Raw genomic sequence first — 13,928 nt, 5'->3', positions numbered from 1 at the left:
CCCATGCAAACTGAAATAAAAATCTGCCAGTTTAAGATCAGGACAGGCCTGTCATATGAGAACTGGGCTAAGCTGATTTCTTTCTGTCAGTGTTTGTGGGTTTTCTGCACTTACTGTGTCTTGCCATTTGCCTTCCTTGTTTAAAAACTTTTTTGGCAGGGCAAAACCTGCTTGCTTTGCTTTTTGATTTGTGCTTAAGGCATATATTAATTCACAGGGAAGCCATGGGCCACTCCTAACATGAGCAAAAATATGAAAGCTGTTGTGACGCTTCCTGTAGCTGTTACTGTGCCAAAAGACTTTGCCTTCCTCTGAAGGAATAAGATGTCCACTTAATTCTGGGGGGTAATCCCCATATGAGGTAGGATTCCTAATGAATTTCAGAGCTGTTGATTTTTATACAGTGTGGCAAACTATCAAAACCTATTGAAGTGTCTCCAACATGTATAGGTACTTGCTGTTGGTGTCACATTGAGGAAATTTGGAGTGACAGGTGATTTGGTACCTTACAAAACTTACTGTGTTCCCTATTTCAGTAACTGAGTGATGCTCAGGATTTTCAGGAGAACCTTAAATACTGTTCAAAAGAGGAAAATGGCTGTTTGACAAGGCAATTTAAAATTAGTTAGCAACCCAGTAATTCCTCTTGTAAATGACTGTTTCCTGTCTCTGAGCAAGCTGCATTTTAAAAAGGCTCTCAGTGTGTTTAAAAAACCCCAACAACAAAAACCAAATATAAAGAAAAGTGTTCACCTGGTGTGGTGCTGTTGTGGTGAAATAGTTCTCATGAATTGTCGTCAGGCTATGTACATGTATTCATTTTGTCTAAAGAGGCATTTTCTTATTTCTTGAGGAAGGAATCCTAATGCCTCTTCTTCCATAAGTACCATTATTTGTCAGATGTCTTAATTGCTAGGAAATGATGGTACTCAAAAATGTAACACAATGGTAGACTAGTCACAGAATGTCCAACTAACACAAGAAAGTCTTTGTTATCTGCCTTACATGGTACCTCAAGTCACTGATACTTCAGGACTTTTTCTTTTGATGGTCCCTCCTATGAAACAGCTGTACAGTATTCAGAAGTCTTAAAGTGCCATGCTCTTTCCCTCACACTCATTGAAGAAAAATGTGATAGTTTTTTTTAAGGTTGGTTGGTTGGTTTTTTGTTTATTTTAGATGTCTTGCTATGACTGATGAACAGTCTTAATAATGCATGCATAGATTTCAGGTCTTGCTGGCAACTACCTATCATGAAGAGGAGCACAGGTCACCAGCAGGCCTTCCCTATGCTGAGAGTGAAAATAGGTCCTACTGAGACAAAAAACTGTACAAATGGCAATTTCCAGATGTCAATTTCCAGAGAATAAAAGAGGAGGATCTGGAAGAAACCTGACTTGCCGCAGTATGACTTGCCACACAAGAGAAATACTTCCTTCAAAATAAATTTGATTTGTATTAATTTCAGAATTTTACTGAGAAAAGATGCTAACAAAAGTAGTTACTCATATTTATTCTGAGTTCAAATATCCCTAGAGTAGCAAGCATTGCAGACAACATTTGTAAAGATAACACCACTAATAGCACTTCTAAGGCAAAATTACCCACATAGCCCAAGTATGGTGTATTCAGGTTCTTCCAAGGTAGGAGCAGAAGAAATAGCTTTTGGAGCACTAAGAGGCTTTTGGAGAGAGTTTAGACAAATAGACTTCTGTTATTCATACTTGTTAGTAGCAAAATCGTTGTTTTGAGCATACTGTATTGCTGTTTACAATTATGCACCTTGAAAATTGTTCTTGTCAGATACCTTAGTTAAGCAGGGACAGGTCTGTTTGATACTTGAATTATATAGTATGGTACTTGACATCTATGGCACTCTATTTCCAAGGACTTCAGTTTGGTTGCAGGCACTAATGAATTAAGCTTCACAATACCTGTGGGATAGAAAATATTTCCATTTACTGATGGGGAGAGGTAATTGAAATGCATGAAAGTTAAAGGTGATTATTTTTTTTTATGTGTGTTTCTGTGTGTGTAAATTTTTAAAGATGGCTTTACTCCAGTTGTACAAGGTAGGCAGCTCCACACCATGTTTGCTAGTTCTTAAGTTTCCTGAATGGAAATCGCACACAGAAGGACAGAATTTGCACTAAAATGTCTTTTCTTATTATTATAATTGTCTCTTCCCCTTGCCCAGTTTTATATTTTCAAGTAGAAAATTCTTGCAGTCTTCAGAAATTTATGGTTTCAGTCAATAGAAGGTCCTTGAATGGATTTACCCAAGTAAATGTGAAAGCATGTGCAGCTACTGCTTAAATAATTCCATGGATAACAGCTTTTTTGCAAAAGAGTGAGTGCTTATTGTGCATGCTGCCCATTGAAAGCGATCAGTGTTTGGCACTCATGGCCTACTGATAGTTTGACCAACTTGTAAGTAGGCACACTGCCATCTTAACAGATGGATATGAATATAGACAGCCAAGAAACCATGTATGTGTATCTAGTGTATTTGTTAAGGGCAGGGTTCCCAGCTGGGGATGTTCAAACTTATGTCCATTTTGAATTTTTGCTTTTATGAATAAAGAGAAGTTGTCATTTCATTAATTTTTTTTCCTTTACTCTAAGTACCTTCAGGCATACAGTTATTGACTGTGTTAAACAAAAAAAAGGGGGGGGGAACCCAGGGGAAACACAATCTCCTTCTTTAGTACTCTTGAGGAACTATTTTAAGTAAACTGAGTTCCTTTTTAAGCAAGGCTAATATCAAGAGGCTCATTGTGAACATTAAAGATGTGAAACATAAAAAGTTTCATTTCACTTGCTTGCTAGCTAGCTATATTGAGAAAGAGGCTACAGATTTTTCTTTCACTAGACAGTAGTCTGTCCAGCATTCAAGTACTTAAGTGTGTCTGTCCAAGTCTTGCTGGAATTACTTGTAGTAAGTCAGAGGTCAATGGATATAGTTATAGAATCATAGAATTGTCAGGGTTGGAAGGGACCTTCAGGATCATCCAGTTCCAACCCCCCTGCCATGGGCAGGGACACCTCACACTAGATCAGGTTGCTCAGAGCCACATCCAGCCTGGCTGCAAAAACCTCCAGGGATGGGGCTTCCACCACCTCCCTGGGCAACCTGTTCCATTGTCTCACCACCCTCATGATGAAGAATTTCTTCCTAACATCTAATCTGAATCTACCCATTTCTAGTTTTGTTCCATTACCCCTAGTCCTAGCATTAACTGACACCCTGAAAAGTCCCTCCCCATCTCTGTCTTGTAGGCCCCCTTCAGATACTGGAAGGCCACAATAAGGTCTCCTTGGAGCCTTCTCTTCTGCAGACTGAATAGTCCGAACTCTTTCAGTCTGTCTCCATAGGAGAGGTGCTCCAGCCCTCTGATCATCCTTGTAGCCCTTCTCTGGACATGCTCCAGCATGTCCATACCCTTCTTCTTAAACTTTTTGTTGTTGTTGTCTGAGTCAGTCTTGGAGCTCCAGACTTCCGGTTTATTTAGCAATTGTCATTTTGAGTGGTTTCAGTCTGTCCTTTGTTTTAATCCCTTTCTTGATCTGTGTGCCTTCAGAAGGTGCTGTTATCTTTTTGGCCTGCTCTTGTTAAATGATACCAACACATAGTTATTCCTTACCAGTGTCTGTTACTTGTGGCATTATGTTCTCACTGGTATGGTCTTAGCTGAGCTAGATGGAATTGCATTTGGTGCTCAGAAGTCCCACTTTTCTCCTCTAAAAAATATGGCGGAAGCACCTTCCTCTATGACAGTACAGTATGTATCAACTTAAAGATTATGAAAAAAAAATTGAGGTATGGAGAAAAGTACTTCTTGAAGGCAGGTTATGGATAAAGCTGTAGGTAAAGTTAGTTTTAAAATGGAAAATATCTAAGCTGTATACTAATTATGGGAAAGAATGTAACTGTATAGAAGAGGAGATAGTCAAGTAATGCAGAATTAAAATATCCTGTTTTGTGATAATGGGGAAGCTTGTGATGTGGATATGTCACTCAAAAGATCATCTAGTCCAGCTTATCTAGAGTAATACAGGAATATATCCAGGCAGGTATGGAATGCCTCCAGAAATGGAGACTCTACAATCTCTCTGAGAGGCCTGTTCCAGTGCTCTGCTACCCTCAAAATAAAGACTAATTTCCTTATGTTTATGTTGAACCTCCCATGTTCCAGTTTGTATCCACTGCCCCATGTCCTGTCACTGGACACCACTGAGAAGAGTGGCTCCATCCTCTTGACAGTTGCCCTTTAGATATTTGTAAGCATTTATAAGATCACCTCCTCCAGTCTGAACAGACCCAGCTCTCTCAGCCTTTCCTTACAAAGTAGATGTTCCTGTTCCTTAATGCTCTTAGTGGCTAACACTGGACTCTCCAGTAGTATTTTGTAGTACTTACTTGTTGAAGTCCTTTATTTGACAACAGTAAGGTGTTCAGATGTGGTTCTATGACTCATATTAATAACCTTAAAAAACAGACCTTTTCTTTGGCATGGAATCATACACCTTTCCTGCTGTGTTCATTCCTATGTTGAATGCCTGTGGTGTCTGAGGACTGCTTCCTGCCAGAGTCCAGTGCTCTGTCCAGATTATTTCAGATCTTGCACATCTGGAAGGTGTGATATTTAATATTGAATGTATTAATTTCGAGATGGTTGATGCTATACAGGATTTCTGATTTAGGAGAGTTATACAAAATACACTGAAAAACTTGCAAGTGTAAGTTACCATTGGCATCAGGAAGGAATACCTTGGTTGAAACCACCTCAAGCTCTCTTCAAAATTCTTTTGCCAGTTTAGTGTTTATTCTCTCGTGTTGCACTGAACCTGTATTCACTGCTCTGACACTGACCTGTCTGACCTGGGAGACGTTTATGCCACTTTTTGATCTACTCAACAGTTTTGAGCTCTGCTCAGCTGTTTAGCTGTTTTCCTAAAACAAAGGCCCCCACCACCAGTTGCCTTTGTGTTGAGCTAAAGCATAGTCCTTTGCCTTACTGGCAGAGCTCCATGGGCACATCCCCATGGCCTGTCTGCATGGAGTGTTCCATTCATTGTTGAGCTTTAGTCAGTCACAACTGCATTTTGAGCATTTATTTGCATTTATTGAAGTTATGTACTAGTTTGTTGATGCCCTCTTAAGTGCTACCCTCTAAACAATGAGCAGACTTTCATTGTCACTTGTAGTTCTACAGGGGAAGAAATAATGAGCTGTTGATTTTTTTACAACTAAGAGGGATTCCATGTTTTATTACCGAAGTAACCTAAACTGTATGACACTTCTTCTGTATGCAAGTTCCAGTCAAGGAAAATTGATGAGCTTTATTTCATTAGTTTGCCTTCTTCTAAATTTTGACCTACAATTGGTTGTGATCGATTGAGATTCTGAAGTCTTCTAGGAAAGTATTATACAAGGTCTTCTAATAAATTTCTCTGATGAAGACTATGGCTGTCAAATATTTTTGTGATGCCTGGAAAAATCAGTTGTTTTTCACTTCAAATTCATGTCATTGAAACTACTTACTGTATTTCTTGTGAAGTATTTTAGAGTGTCAAATGAAAACTTAACCCACACTTTTTCATGCTTCTAGCAAATTTCTACAAAAATAAGTGGTCAGTGTGTAACCTGTTTTTTTTTTTTCCCCTTCCCTTTTCTCTCTCCAGACAAAATGCCTTATAATAAGAAGACTGCTGGAAAAAGAGCACCTGCAAAAAGGAAACTTGCTGAAGTGTTTGCTTTGGGGGAGGTTCTAGCTGATACATCCAGAAAAGAATGGAAATTAGGTGTCCCTATAGGGCAAGGAGGCTTTGGACGCCTATACCTTGGTAAGTGTAGTAGGTCTTTTTAATTATATTAGCTTTAAAGTGAAGAGTCAAGTGTTTATTATTATTCAAAGCTATGAAAAACTGACCCCAAGTTAGAAATATAGAGTTAACCAGGGTGGAAGAGACCTTGGAGATCATCAAGTCCAACGTATCACCCAACACCATCTAATCAGCTAAACTATGGCACCAAGTTCCTCATCCAGTCTCTTCCTAAACACCTCTAGTGATGGCGACTCTCCCACCTCCCTGGGCAGCACATTCCATGGCTAGTTACTCTTTCTGAGAAGAACTTTCTCCTCACCTTGAGCCTAAATTTCCCCTGGCACAGCTTGAGACTGTGTCCTCTTGTTCTGGTGCCGGTTGCCTGGGAGAAGAGACCAACCCCCACCTAGCTACAACCTCCCTTCAGGTAGTTGTAGAGAGCAATTAGGTCTCCCCTGAGCCTCCTCCAGGCTAAGCAACCCCAGCTCCCTCAGCCTCTCCTCGTAGGGCTGTGCTCCAGGCCCCTCCCTAGCTTTGTTGCCCTTCTCTGGACACAGAGAGCTGGACTTAAAGAATGGTCAAGATGTGGAAGGATACAATCAAAACAGGCAGCATGAAATAGGTCAGAGGAGAGGAGAGAAATCCCAGGTTGGATGGAATGATGCAAGGAATGCTGTGAGGGCTCATGGGAAATCCAGAGTGCCTTCAAGTGGTATTTTTTACTAGAACCTTAACTTGTTTCAAGGCGTTGGAAAAAAACTGCAAGCGAGGACAAATGGTCATTGTATGCACTGTGGTTGTATGAGGTTCCACTAGTAGTTCTTTCTTTTATTTTCAAACCAAAGTATTTATTACTTTTTGGCTGTGAAAGAATAGTTTCATATTTATTTAAATTTTATTTTTGGTCTAGCTGAGAAAGGATTTTTACTTGAGTGTCTTTATATCACAGATTCTGAACTTGGGCTGTCTGAGCATGTTTTATGGGGTCTGCTGTTTAGCCAGCATTTTGGCTGGTTTTGACTTTACTGCTTTTTACTTTTTCATTGTCTTGTGAACTTCTGACATTAGTCATATACTTTTTTATAGAATAAATTATAGAATAAATAATTATGTAACCAGTGTTCAAAACAAATCTTCAACTTTCCAGTTTAAAGCATCATCATAGATCTTGTTTTGAAAGTTTGGGGTTTTTTTTTTGAGATCATGGAAAACTTCCCTTAGTGGATAATATTTCATATTAGGATCTCTGCTGTTTGAACAGATGAGCAGGTAAGAGGGCCTGAGGATAAGTCATGGAATTATAAAATCTTAATTGCCCCTAGTTGTTTTCCAAATGATTTGGAAGGGGTGAAAGTTAATGTGATCACAATAATAAGGTTTTATTTTGCAGTGCATTTATGGTCTTCCTCCTCTTGGTAATAAATTTCACTGAACCCATACTGAGTTAAAATAATCTGTCCTGATTTCAAAATGGGCAGACTGCAGCATAACTGGTTAAGAAGAAAACCAGTACCAGTGTGTGGCTTCTTGCCAATGAGCCTCTACTGCTTACTCAGCCTTGCTCAGTCAGCTACTAAATTTATTGAGACTGGACTCCGAGATCGCTCAAATTGTGTAGTTCTTCATGTTAAGAATTCCTACATTATTCAAGCCAAAGCTTGCTCCCCCAACATTTGCACAAAGCTATGCCCCTGACTGTTCCTGTACTTCGTGCTTGCCTAACTTGATGTCCATCATACCTTCTGTCAAAAAAAATCAACAACCCGGTAGCAACAGAAAGTCAGTTTTGGATATGTGACATGGCAGAATAGTATAGAGGTTGTTTTCCATCTATATGTCCACAACTGTCTATTTTCATCACAGTATTACAAAATGAAAGAGAGATTGACCAGGAAAAAAATGTTGAATAATAAAAAAGAACTGTATTTAGTAAACCGCCCATTCTCAAACAGAAGGGAGAATGCAAGACCATATCAATATAGTCTTGCTATAGAGTGAAATTCTTTTACCAAAGTCCAAAGTGCTGATACATGTTGATGTCAGTACTTAATTGCCTTGTCATTTCTTTGTCTGTGCTGTATAGCACATGAATGTTTGTTTTGTGATGGCTTTCTGTCCTACTATTAACAAATGCTTCCTTTTTAACAGCCGATGTTAATTCTTCAAAGTCAGTTGGCAGTGATGCGGCTTATGTTGCAAAAGTGGTAAGAAAGCATTTAAACCTTCACGACTTGAAAATGTTTCTTCTAGAATTGCATCTTTTGGCTGAAAATAGTCCAATTGCATAGTGTTGTTTAAAATACAGTAAGTGTGGTAGTATAGAGGAATGTGGCTGAGAGGTGAGGCAGCTATGTATGACGGTGGATATTTGGAACATCATCGGAGTTGAAGAAGGTTCATGAAGTGGATCAGATTCTGTTACATTTGCTGCTTCCTGTAAACAGCCCAAATATCAGAAAATGAATGAAATCTGGCTAGCTTTTGGAGAATTTCTACGATTCAACAGTGAGTCTGTATGAACTGTTGCTCACCACTGGATGTTTGTAAGCTGACAGATGGCTTGGGAGTAGAAACAGCAAAGCTTTGATTCCCAAGGTCCCTGCAGATATAAAGTCCTTTAAATGTTTTATCATAAAACACATACGTATTCTAATTTCTACTGCATTAAAATGGCATTGACACATAATTTTTTTTAACCTAATGATTAGAGAGAAGAAAAAGCATTGTTGATGGCTCATTTTTAGCCCATAGCAGCAAACCAGCAATTGCTTTTGTTGTCTGAAACTTTCTTATGTTTTTAAACTTAAAATAAAATTAAAAAGTAAAGAGATTTATTTAACTTGATTTGGCTATAATGTTTTCTTCCTAAGGTATAACTAACTTTTTCTGAAGTTTTGCCAGATTGTATGGATTCTGGTAAAGTATTAATAAAAAACCTGGGAATATGAAAATAGCCAGAGTAGATCTGGATCATTCATTACTGTGGTGGTGCTTCTGCTCTTGTGACAAAAGCAATGCCAGAAAACTGTACAAGAACTTCACAATGGAGAAAATTATTTCTTCAGTGAAGTTCAGAACTGCATTGTTTTAATCTATTATTTATTAAACTATGTAGTGATGGTGGAATGCTTATATAAATGTTAAAATTTTAAACTGAAATTAAAATGTTAGATTAATTTAGAATATAATGCATTTTAGTTAGTATATGCCTTTTAATCTTGGTATTTATATCTGCTGACTACAGGGAAATTCTAGAATTCTGGTCTTGATACTGTTCAGATACCCCCCCAAGGTACTCTTGGGGATGACCCTCTTTGAAATGTTTTTCACTTGCTGAAAAAAGCACTGCTTATGATGCAAATGTCAAACTACCATACCTTTAACATCAGCATACTGCTGCTGCTTTAGGTGTCTGTAGGTAGTATTCCACACAGACCTATGAGCCCCAGCCTGCAGCTGCTGCTTTTATATGTCCAACCTCTGCCATCCACGGCAGGGGCTGTCCCATTATACAGGTACTGCAGACTGTTTTAGAGGCAGATAACAGACATTCGAATTACCAGCAGTGGCTTGCCTATGAGAGGCATTGACTTCTAATTACTGGTGCCTGCTGAGTTTGCACTGATCAGGAAGCAGGATGTCATTTAACTTTCAAGAAGAATCCAGTTTGACTTGCTTGGAAAATCATCAGATAATGCAATATTTTATGCTGTGAGTAATGGCTATCCTCCTCTTTCCCTGACTTTGAAACCTGTCCATCTGCTTCTCCTCTTCTCTGCTTTGGGCTCTGAACATATGAGGTGGTGGTGTAACTTCTGGGTTGCCTTTATGCTAGATTCTCTTTGTGGCAACAATCTGTAAATACCCCCATTGCTAATCTCCCAGATGACTACTCACTTTTAATTTGTCTTGTGTAATTTTTGTCTTTATGGCAATAAAGAGTAGCCCCAGTCTTTGTGCTGCCCTCACCAATGAACCATAACATATTATACCTCTACAGTCTGGTATAACACAACTACGGCTAAGGGCCTATTTTCTGGTGCCTGGGTGATTCCTAGATGATCCATCAGCTGAAGCAAAGTGGTTAACAGCTTTGAACAGTTATTAGTGTTTAACAAAATATGTGCTTCTATAGTAATGTTCTTCAAATTAAGCTATTAAAGCAGAATGGAAATTGGCTTAGTCTTTGACATATCCTCATAGTATCGATGTCTGAGCAGTACAAAATGAATCATAGTTTTTATTAAAAAAAGAAATGCTGTTTAACATGTGGACCTTTCAGATGTCATTGATCAGGAGTGAATGCAGATTTTAATAACACTTCATTAAATTGCTCAGTGAAACAGATCAGAATTCTTAAAACGCTACTTGAAGAAATTTATTTGGTTTCAACACATAATCCATAATTTCTTTCATTATGATATCTTTTCTAATTAGACTTTAATTTTAGTTTTGCAAATCATGTGTTTAGAATGACCCTGTACTAGAAGTTGTAGAAATTTGTGTTTGAAGTCTTTCTGGTTTTACTGTATGACTAGTGTGGCAAATATTGGACATCATTACATGAGCCTTTTTAACATAGCATATGCATTTATTTATCTGTATGTGGAATTAATAATTATGGGGAAACAGCTTCATAGTCAACAAGATCTTTTTGTGGTTAAATTATTTATCCATCCTCTGAAGTATGAAAAGATACCAGATTTTCAGCATTTGCTCTTTCTAGAGAAAGACAGCACAGACTTTTTTTTTTTGAATAATTAAAAAATAAATATTTTAAGAATTTTTACCACCTACATTTTTAATTGTACTTTAGTAAGAAAGTAACATTCTTCAAACCTATGGAAATTGAATAAAAATAATGTGTAATTTATATCCTAATTAGAGTAGCAAAGGGTTATGCTACACAGAAATAAGGGAATACGTTAGGTAACGCTTGTCAAAGATAACAGCAGTACAAAAATTCAGCTGTTTAACCCTCCTCTGTATATAGTCTCTAGATCACTACTTGGTTGTCCATAGTGGACAGATAAACTAACTGAAAGTACATAAGCATGTACCAAAGTTGCTGTGCATTAATGAGTTGGTCCACTTGTGGTGTTCATTGTTGTGGGGATTTTGTTTGTTGGTTTGGTTTAGTTTTTTCTGTATTTGTGTTGTGTGTGTGTGTTTTGTTGGGGTTTTTTTTGGTTGTTTTTTTTTGAGTTCATGGTAACACAAGGAGGGGCTGGAAAACTGGTATCTTGGCTCCACTGTTTATCAGGGCAATGCTGGTGGAGAAAGTGACATGGAGATAGGCAGTAGGTTTGCAATCAAGTGTCCAGGCCTGGGAATGGTGCCAACACTGGTACCTGCTTTCATTCTGACTGGTCTTGTAAATGAAGATGCACTTCAAAGCCCATGTTACTCTATGTGTTTGATCGCTTTACAGTCCTTGGTTAGTATTGGAAAGCAGTAAACCTCAATTAGCTGAGTGGTGTGTTCTGGCCCTTAGCAATTTTCTGTGTCACTACATCTGCATTTAAACATTACAGTTAAAACTATTTAAGACTGATGTTATCTTTCTTGGAAATTTTGCTTATATGGCATACTTTAGATAGGAAGGGACCTTAAAAATCATCTAGTTCCAACTTGCTGCCAGGGAAGGGACACTTCCTACTAGACCAGGTTGTTCAAGGCCTCATCCAGTCTGGCTTTGAACACTTTCCAGGGCTGGAGCATTCACAACTACTCTGAGCAACTTGTTCCAGTAATACCATGTGATTTAGTTTCTTTGCCACATACTTTTCTTTTTCTTTTCTCTTTTCTGTTAGAATTGTTTTAGGTGTAGGATATTGCAAAGCAAGTATTTTCACTGAGAATGAATTTGCACATACATGAGTAACTAGACTAAAAGAAATTGCTTATCTCGAAATAAGTAATATAAAAACTTCAAGAGCTGAAATCACTTTTGTCTTTCCTGCAGTAAATTCTGGAAATGTTAGAGCCATGATAGTTGTCCATTTGCAGTTCCTGTTCAGTATTTCAAAACTTTGGTGTTTTCAAACCAATTTCTCCCTTGCATTTTACTTGTAATATGTAGTTACCATAGATTAGTCCCTAGAAAATGGAACTGAAATATGTTTGTAAGCTTAAATGCAAAGTAGACACTGAATTCAAAATAGGCGTAGTTCTTATTATTTAGTGTAACAGAAATTGTGAAATCCTTTGTAATTTTTACCTTGATCAACTAGTGTGTGTGATAGGAATGAAATACCTTGTGTTCAGAGAGTATTTAACTTTTATTAAGATATTTCCATCAAATTATTTCAGGTGTTTTTAAGCTCACTAATGGCTATTGCAACTGATGGAATCCAGGTTTAATCTGGAAAATCTGAAATAATGTTGTTTAATGTTCTCTGCTAAACTTCTGCTGTCAATTGCTACTAACATTTCTATACAGTTCAGTTGATTTGTTATTCTTGAATCTCTTGTTAAGGGACAGGATTCTTTGATACCTTTAACATTAAGCAATTTATAATAGAAGTAACTTTTTAGAATCAGCCTTCTTTTATAAAAGTAACATATGCTATCAGCACTGAGTAAAGTGTTTGAGGAAGAATATGGTTTTATAGGGTGAATGTTACCTTTCGTGAGACTTAAAAAAATGATTAGGCACTAATACAGCAGTTTTTAATTAATTTTAAATTGTTTTAAAGGAACCCAGCCAGAATGGACCTCTTTTTACTGAGCTAAAGTTCTACATGCGAGCTGCTAAGCCAGATGAAAGTAAGCGGTCTGTTAAAATGTTTTTAATGAACTTGAAGCATTTAGGAAAATGGAGCCTACCAGGAGTAAGGTGAACTTTAAGAGAATCTTTTTAGGTGACTTTCAAAAGCATTTTTAAATCATGAACTGTAATTCAGTCATACAGTAAAATTTAGGTGGGGCTTTTTGTAAGATGTGCTTTAGAGTTGTGTTGATTATGTTACCTAAATTCAGACTCTAGTTGCATCTCTCTCTCTACAATGGGTGCATCATTGCTTTGCATACAAATTTCCATGAAATAAGCAACTCACAGGTATGCAGAAATTGTGATATGACTTCTCTGTTTTTATCTAAGTCTACTGATACAAATTCGTGAACTTACATTTATTTGTATTTTCAGTTCAGAAGTGGACTAAATCCCATAAGCTAAAATATTTAGGTGTACCAAGATACTGGGGCTCTGGCTTGCATGAGAAAAATGGAAACAGGTGAATATATCTTTTGCTGGTATATACTGAGATTTATTTTGCGTGCAACCAGTATCCTTTCACAACAGGACTGACTTTATAAGATCTGTTTTCCACCTATCTTCATATTGTTGATTTCTACTAGAAAGTTTCATGTATGTAATAGGGTATGTTTAAGGAATATCTATTCCTATTTGTGCTCTGTTACTCCTGTTTGTGCCTATTATACTCTTAGGAGTTTACTTTCCATTTGCCCTGAACATTGCTGTAATACCATGATGTTGTATATGTGTGGTTTAGAAGCTTTTCATGTTTGAATTAAAATAAAGCCAACTTCTAATGTATAAGTCTTTCAATAATATCACTACCTTTTAAGTTTTTCTTGTGGTATGCTGTGCACTTAAAGAATATTCACTCACACATATAAAAGACTTAATGCTCTCTCTAAATCTTATTTTCCCTAGGGATAGTTTTTTTTAACTTTCACATGAAGCTAGCAATTATTTTAGCTCACAGATTAATTTGTCTCACGTCTAAGGATAGTTTTTAGTATCCTTCCATGTCATGAGAAGTTTTCGTTGCTTGACCTTGAATATTGTCCCTATTTGTGTAACAGTCCTTGTTTCCTACTTGGCTTTTCTCTGTGTATCTGTACTGCAGAGGAGTTTCAGTAGTTGTCTGAGTTTCGAGAGACAAAAGTGAATACAGCATTTTTTTTTTTTCACCAAATGCAGTTCTATTTCCATTTGGTGTTGAATGAATGAGATTCTTTAATACAGCTAACATGAGCTCTTATTCCCAGCTAATAGAACCAATTTGACTTTAGCAATGAATATCAGAACACCTATGACAAGTCTAAGATTTTTGTTTTTAGTAGTAGATTTT

The 13,928-nt window shown here is 37.3% G+C and overlaps 1 protein-coding gene across 1 annotated transcript in view; it reads left to right on the top strand.

Annotated features, from left to right (window-relative positions):
• The first annotated feature begins 5,681 nt into the window (after window positions 1-5,681).
• Window positions 5,682-13,928, top strand: part of VRK1 (VRK serine/threonine kinase 1) — a 29,751-nt gene continuing 21,504 nt past the window's right edge. The window contains exons 1-4 of the mRNA XM_009907872.2: window positions 5,682-5,847; window positions 7,978-8,033; window positions 12,528-12,597; window positions 12,977-13,064. Of these exons, the coding sequence (XP_009906174.1) occupies window positions 5,691-5,847; window positions 7,978-8,033; window positions 12,528-12,597; window positions 12,977-13,064 (371 nt within the window). The 5' untranslated portion in view covers window positions 5,682-5,690. The remainder of the gene's footprint in view (window positions 5,848-7,977; window positions 8,034-12,527; window positions 12,598-12,976; window positions 13,065-13,928) is intronic.

Source organism: Dryobates pubescens, chromosome 5 (assembly GCF_014839835.1).
Source record: "Dryobates pubescens isolate bDryPub1 chromosome 5, bDryPub1.pri, whole genome shotgun sequence".
Taxonomy (NCBI): domain Eukaryota; kingdom Metazoa; phylum Chordata; class Aves; order Piciformes; family Picidae; genus Dryobates; species Dryobates pubescens.
The sequence above is the reverse complement of the archived record's forward strand: the minus strand, read 5'-3'. Positions and strand labels throughout refer to the sequence as shown.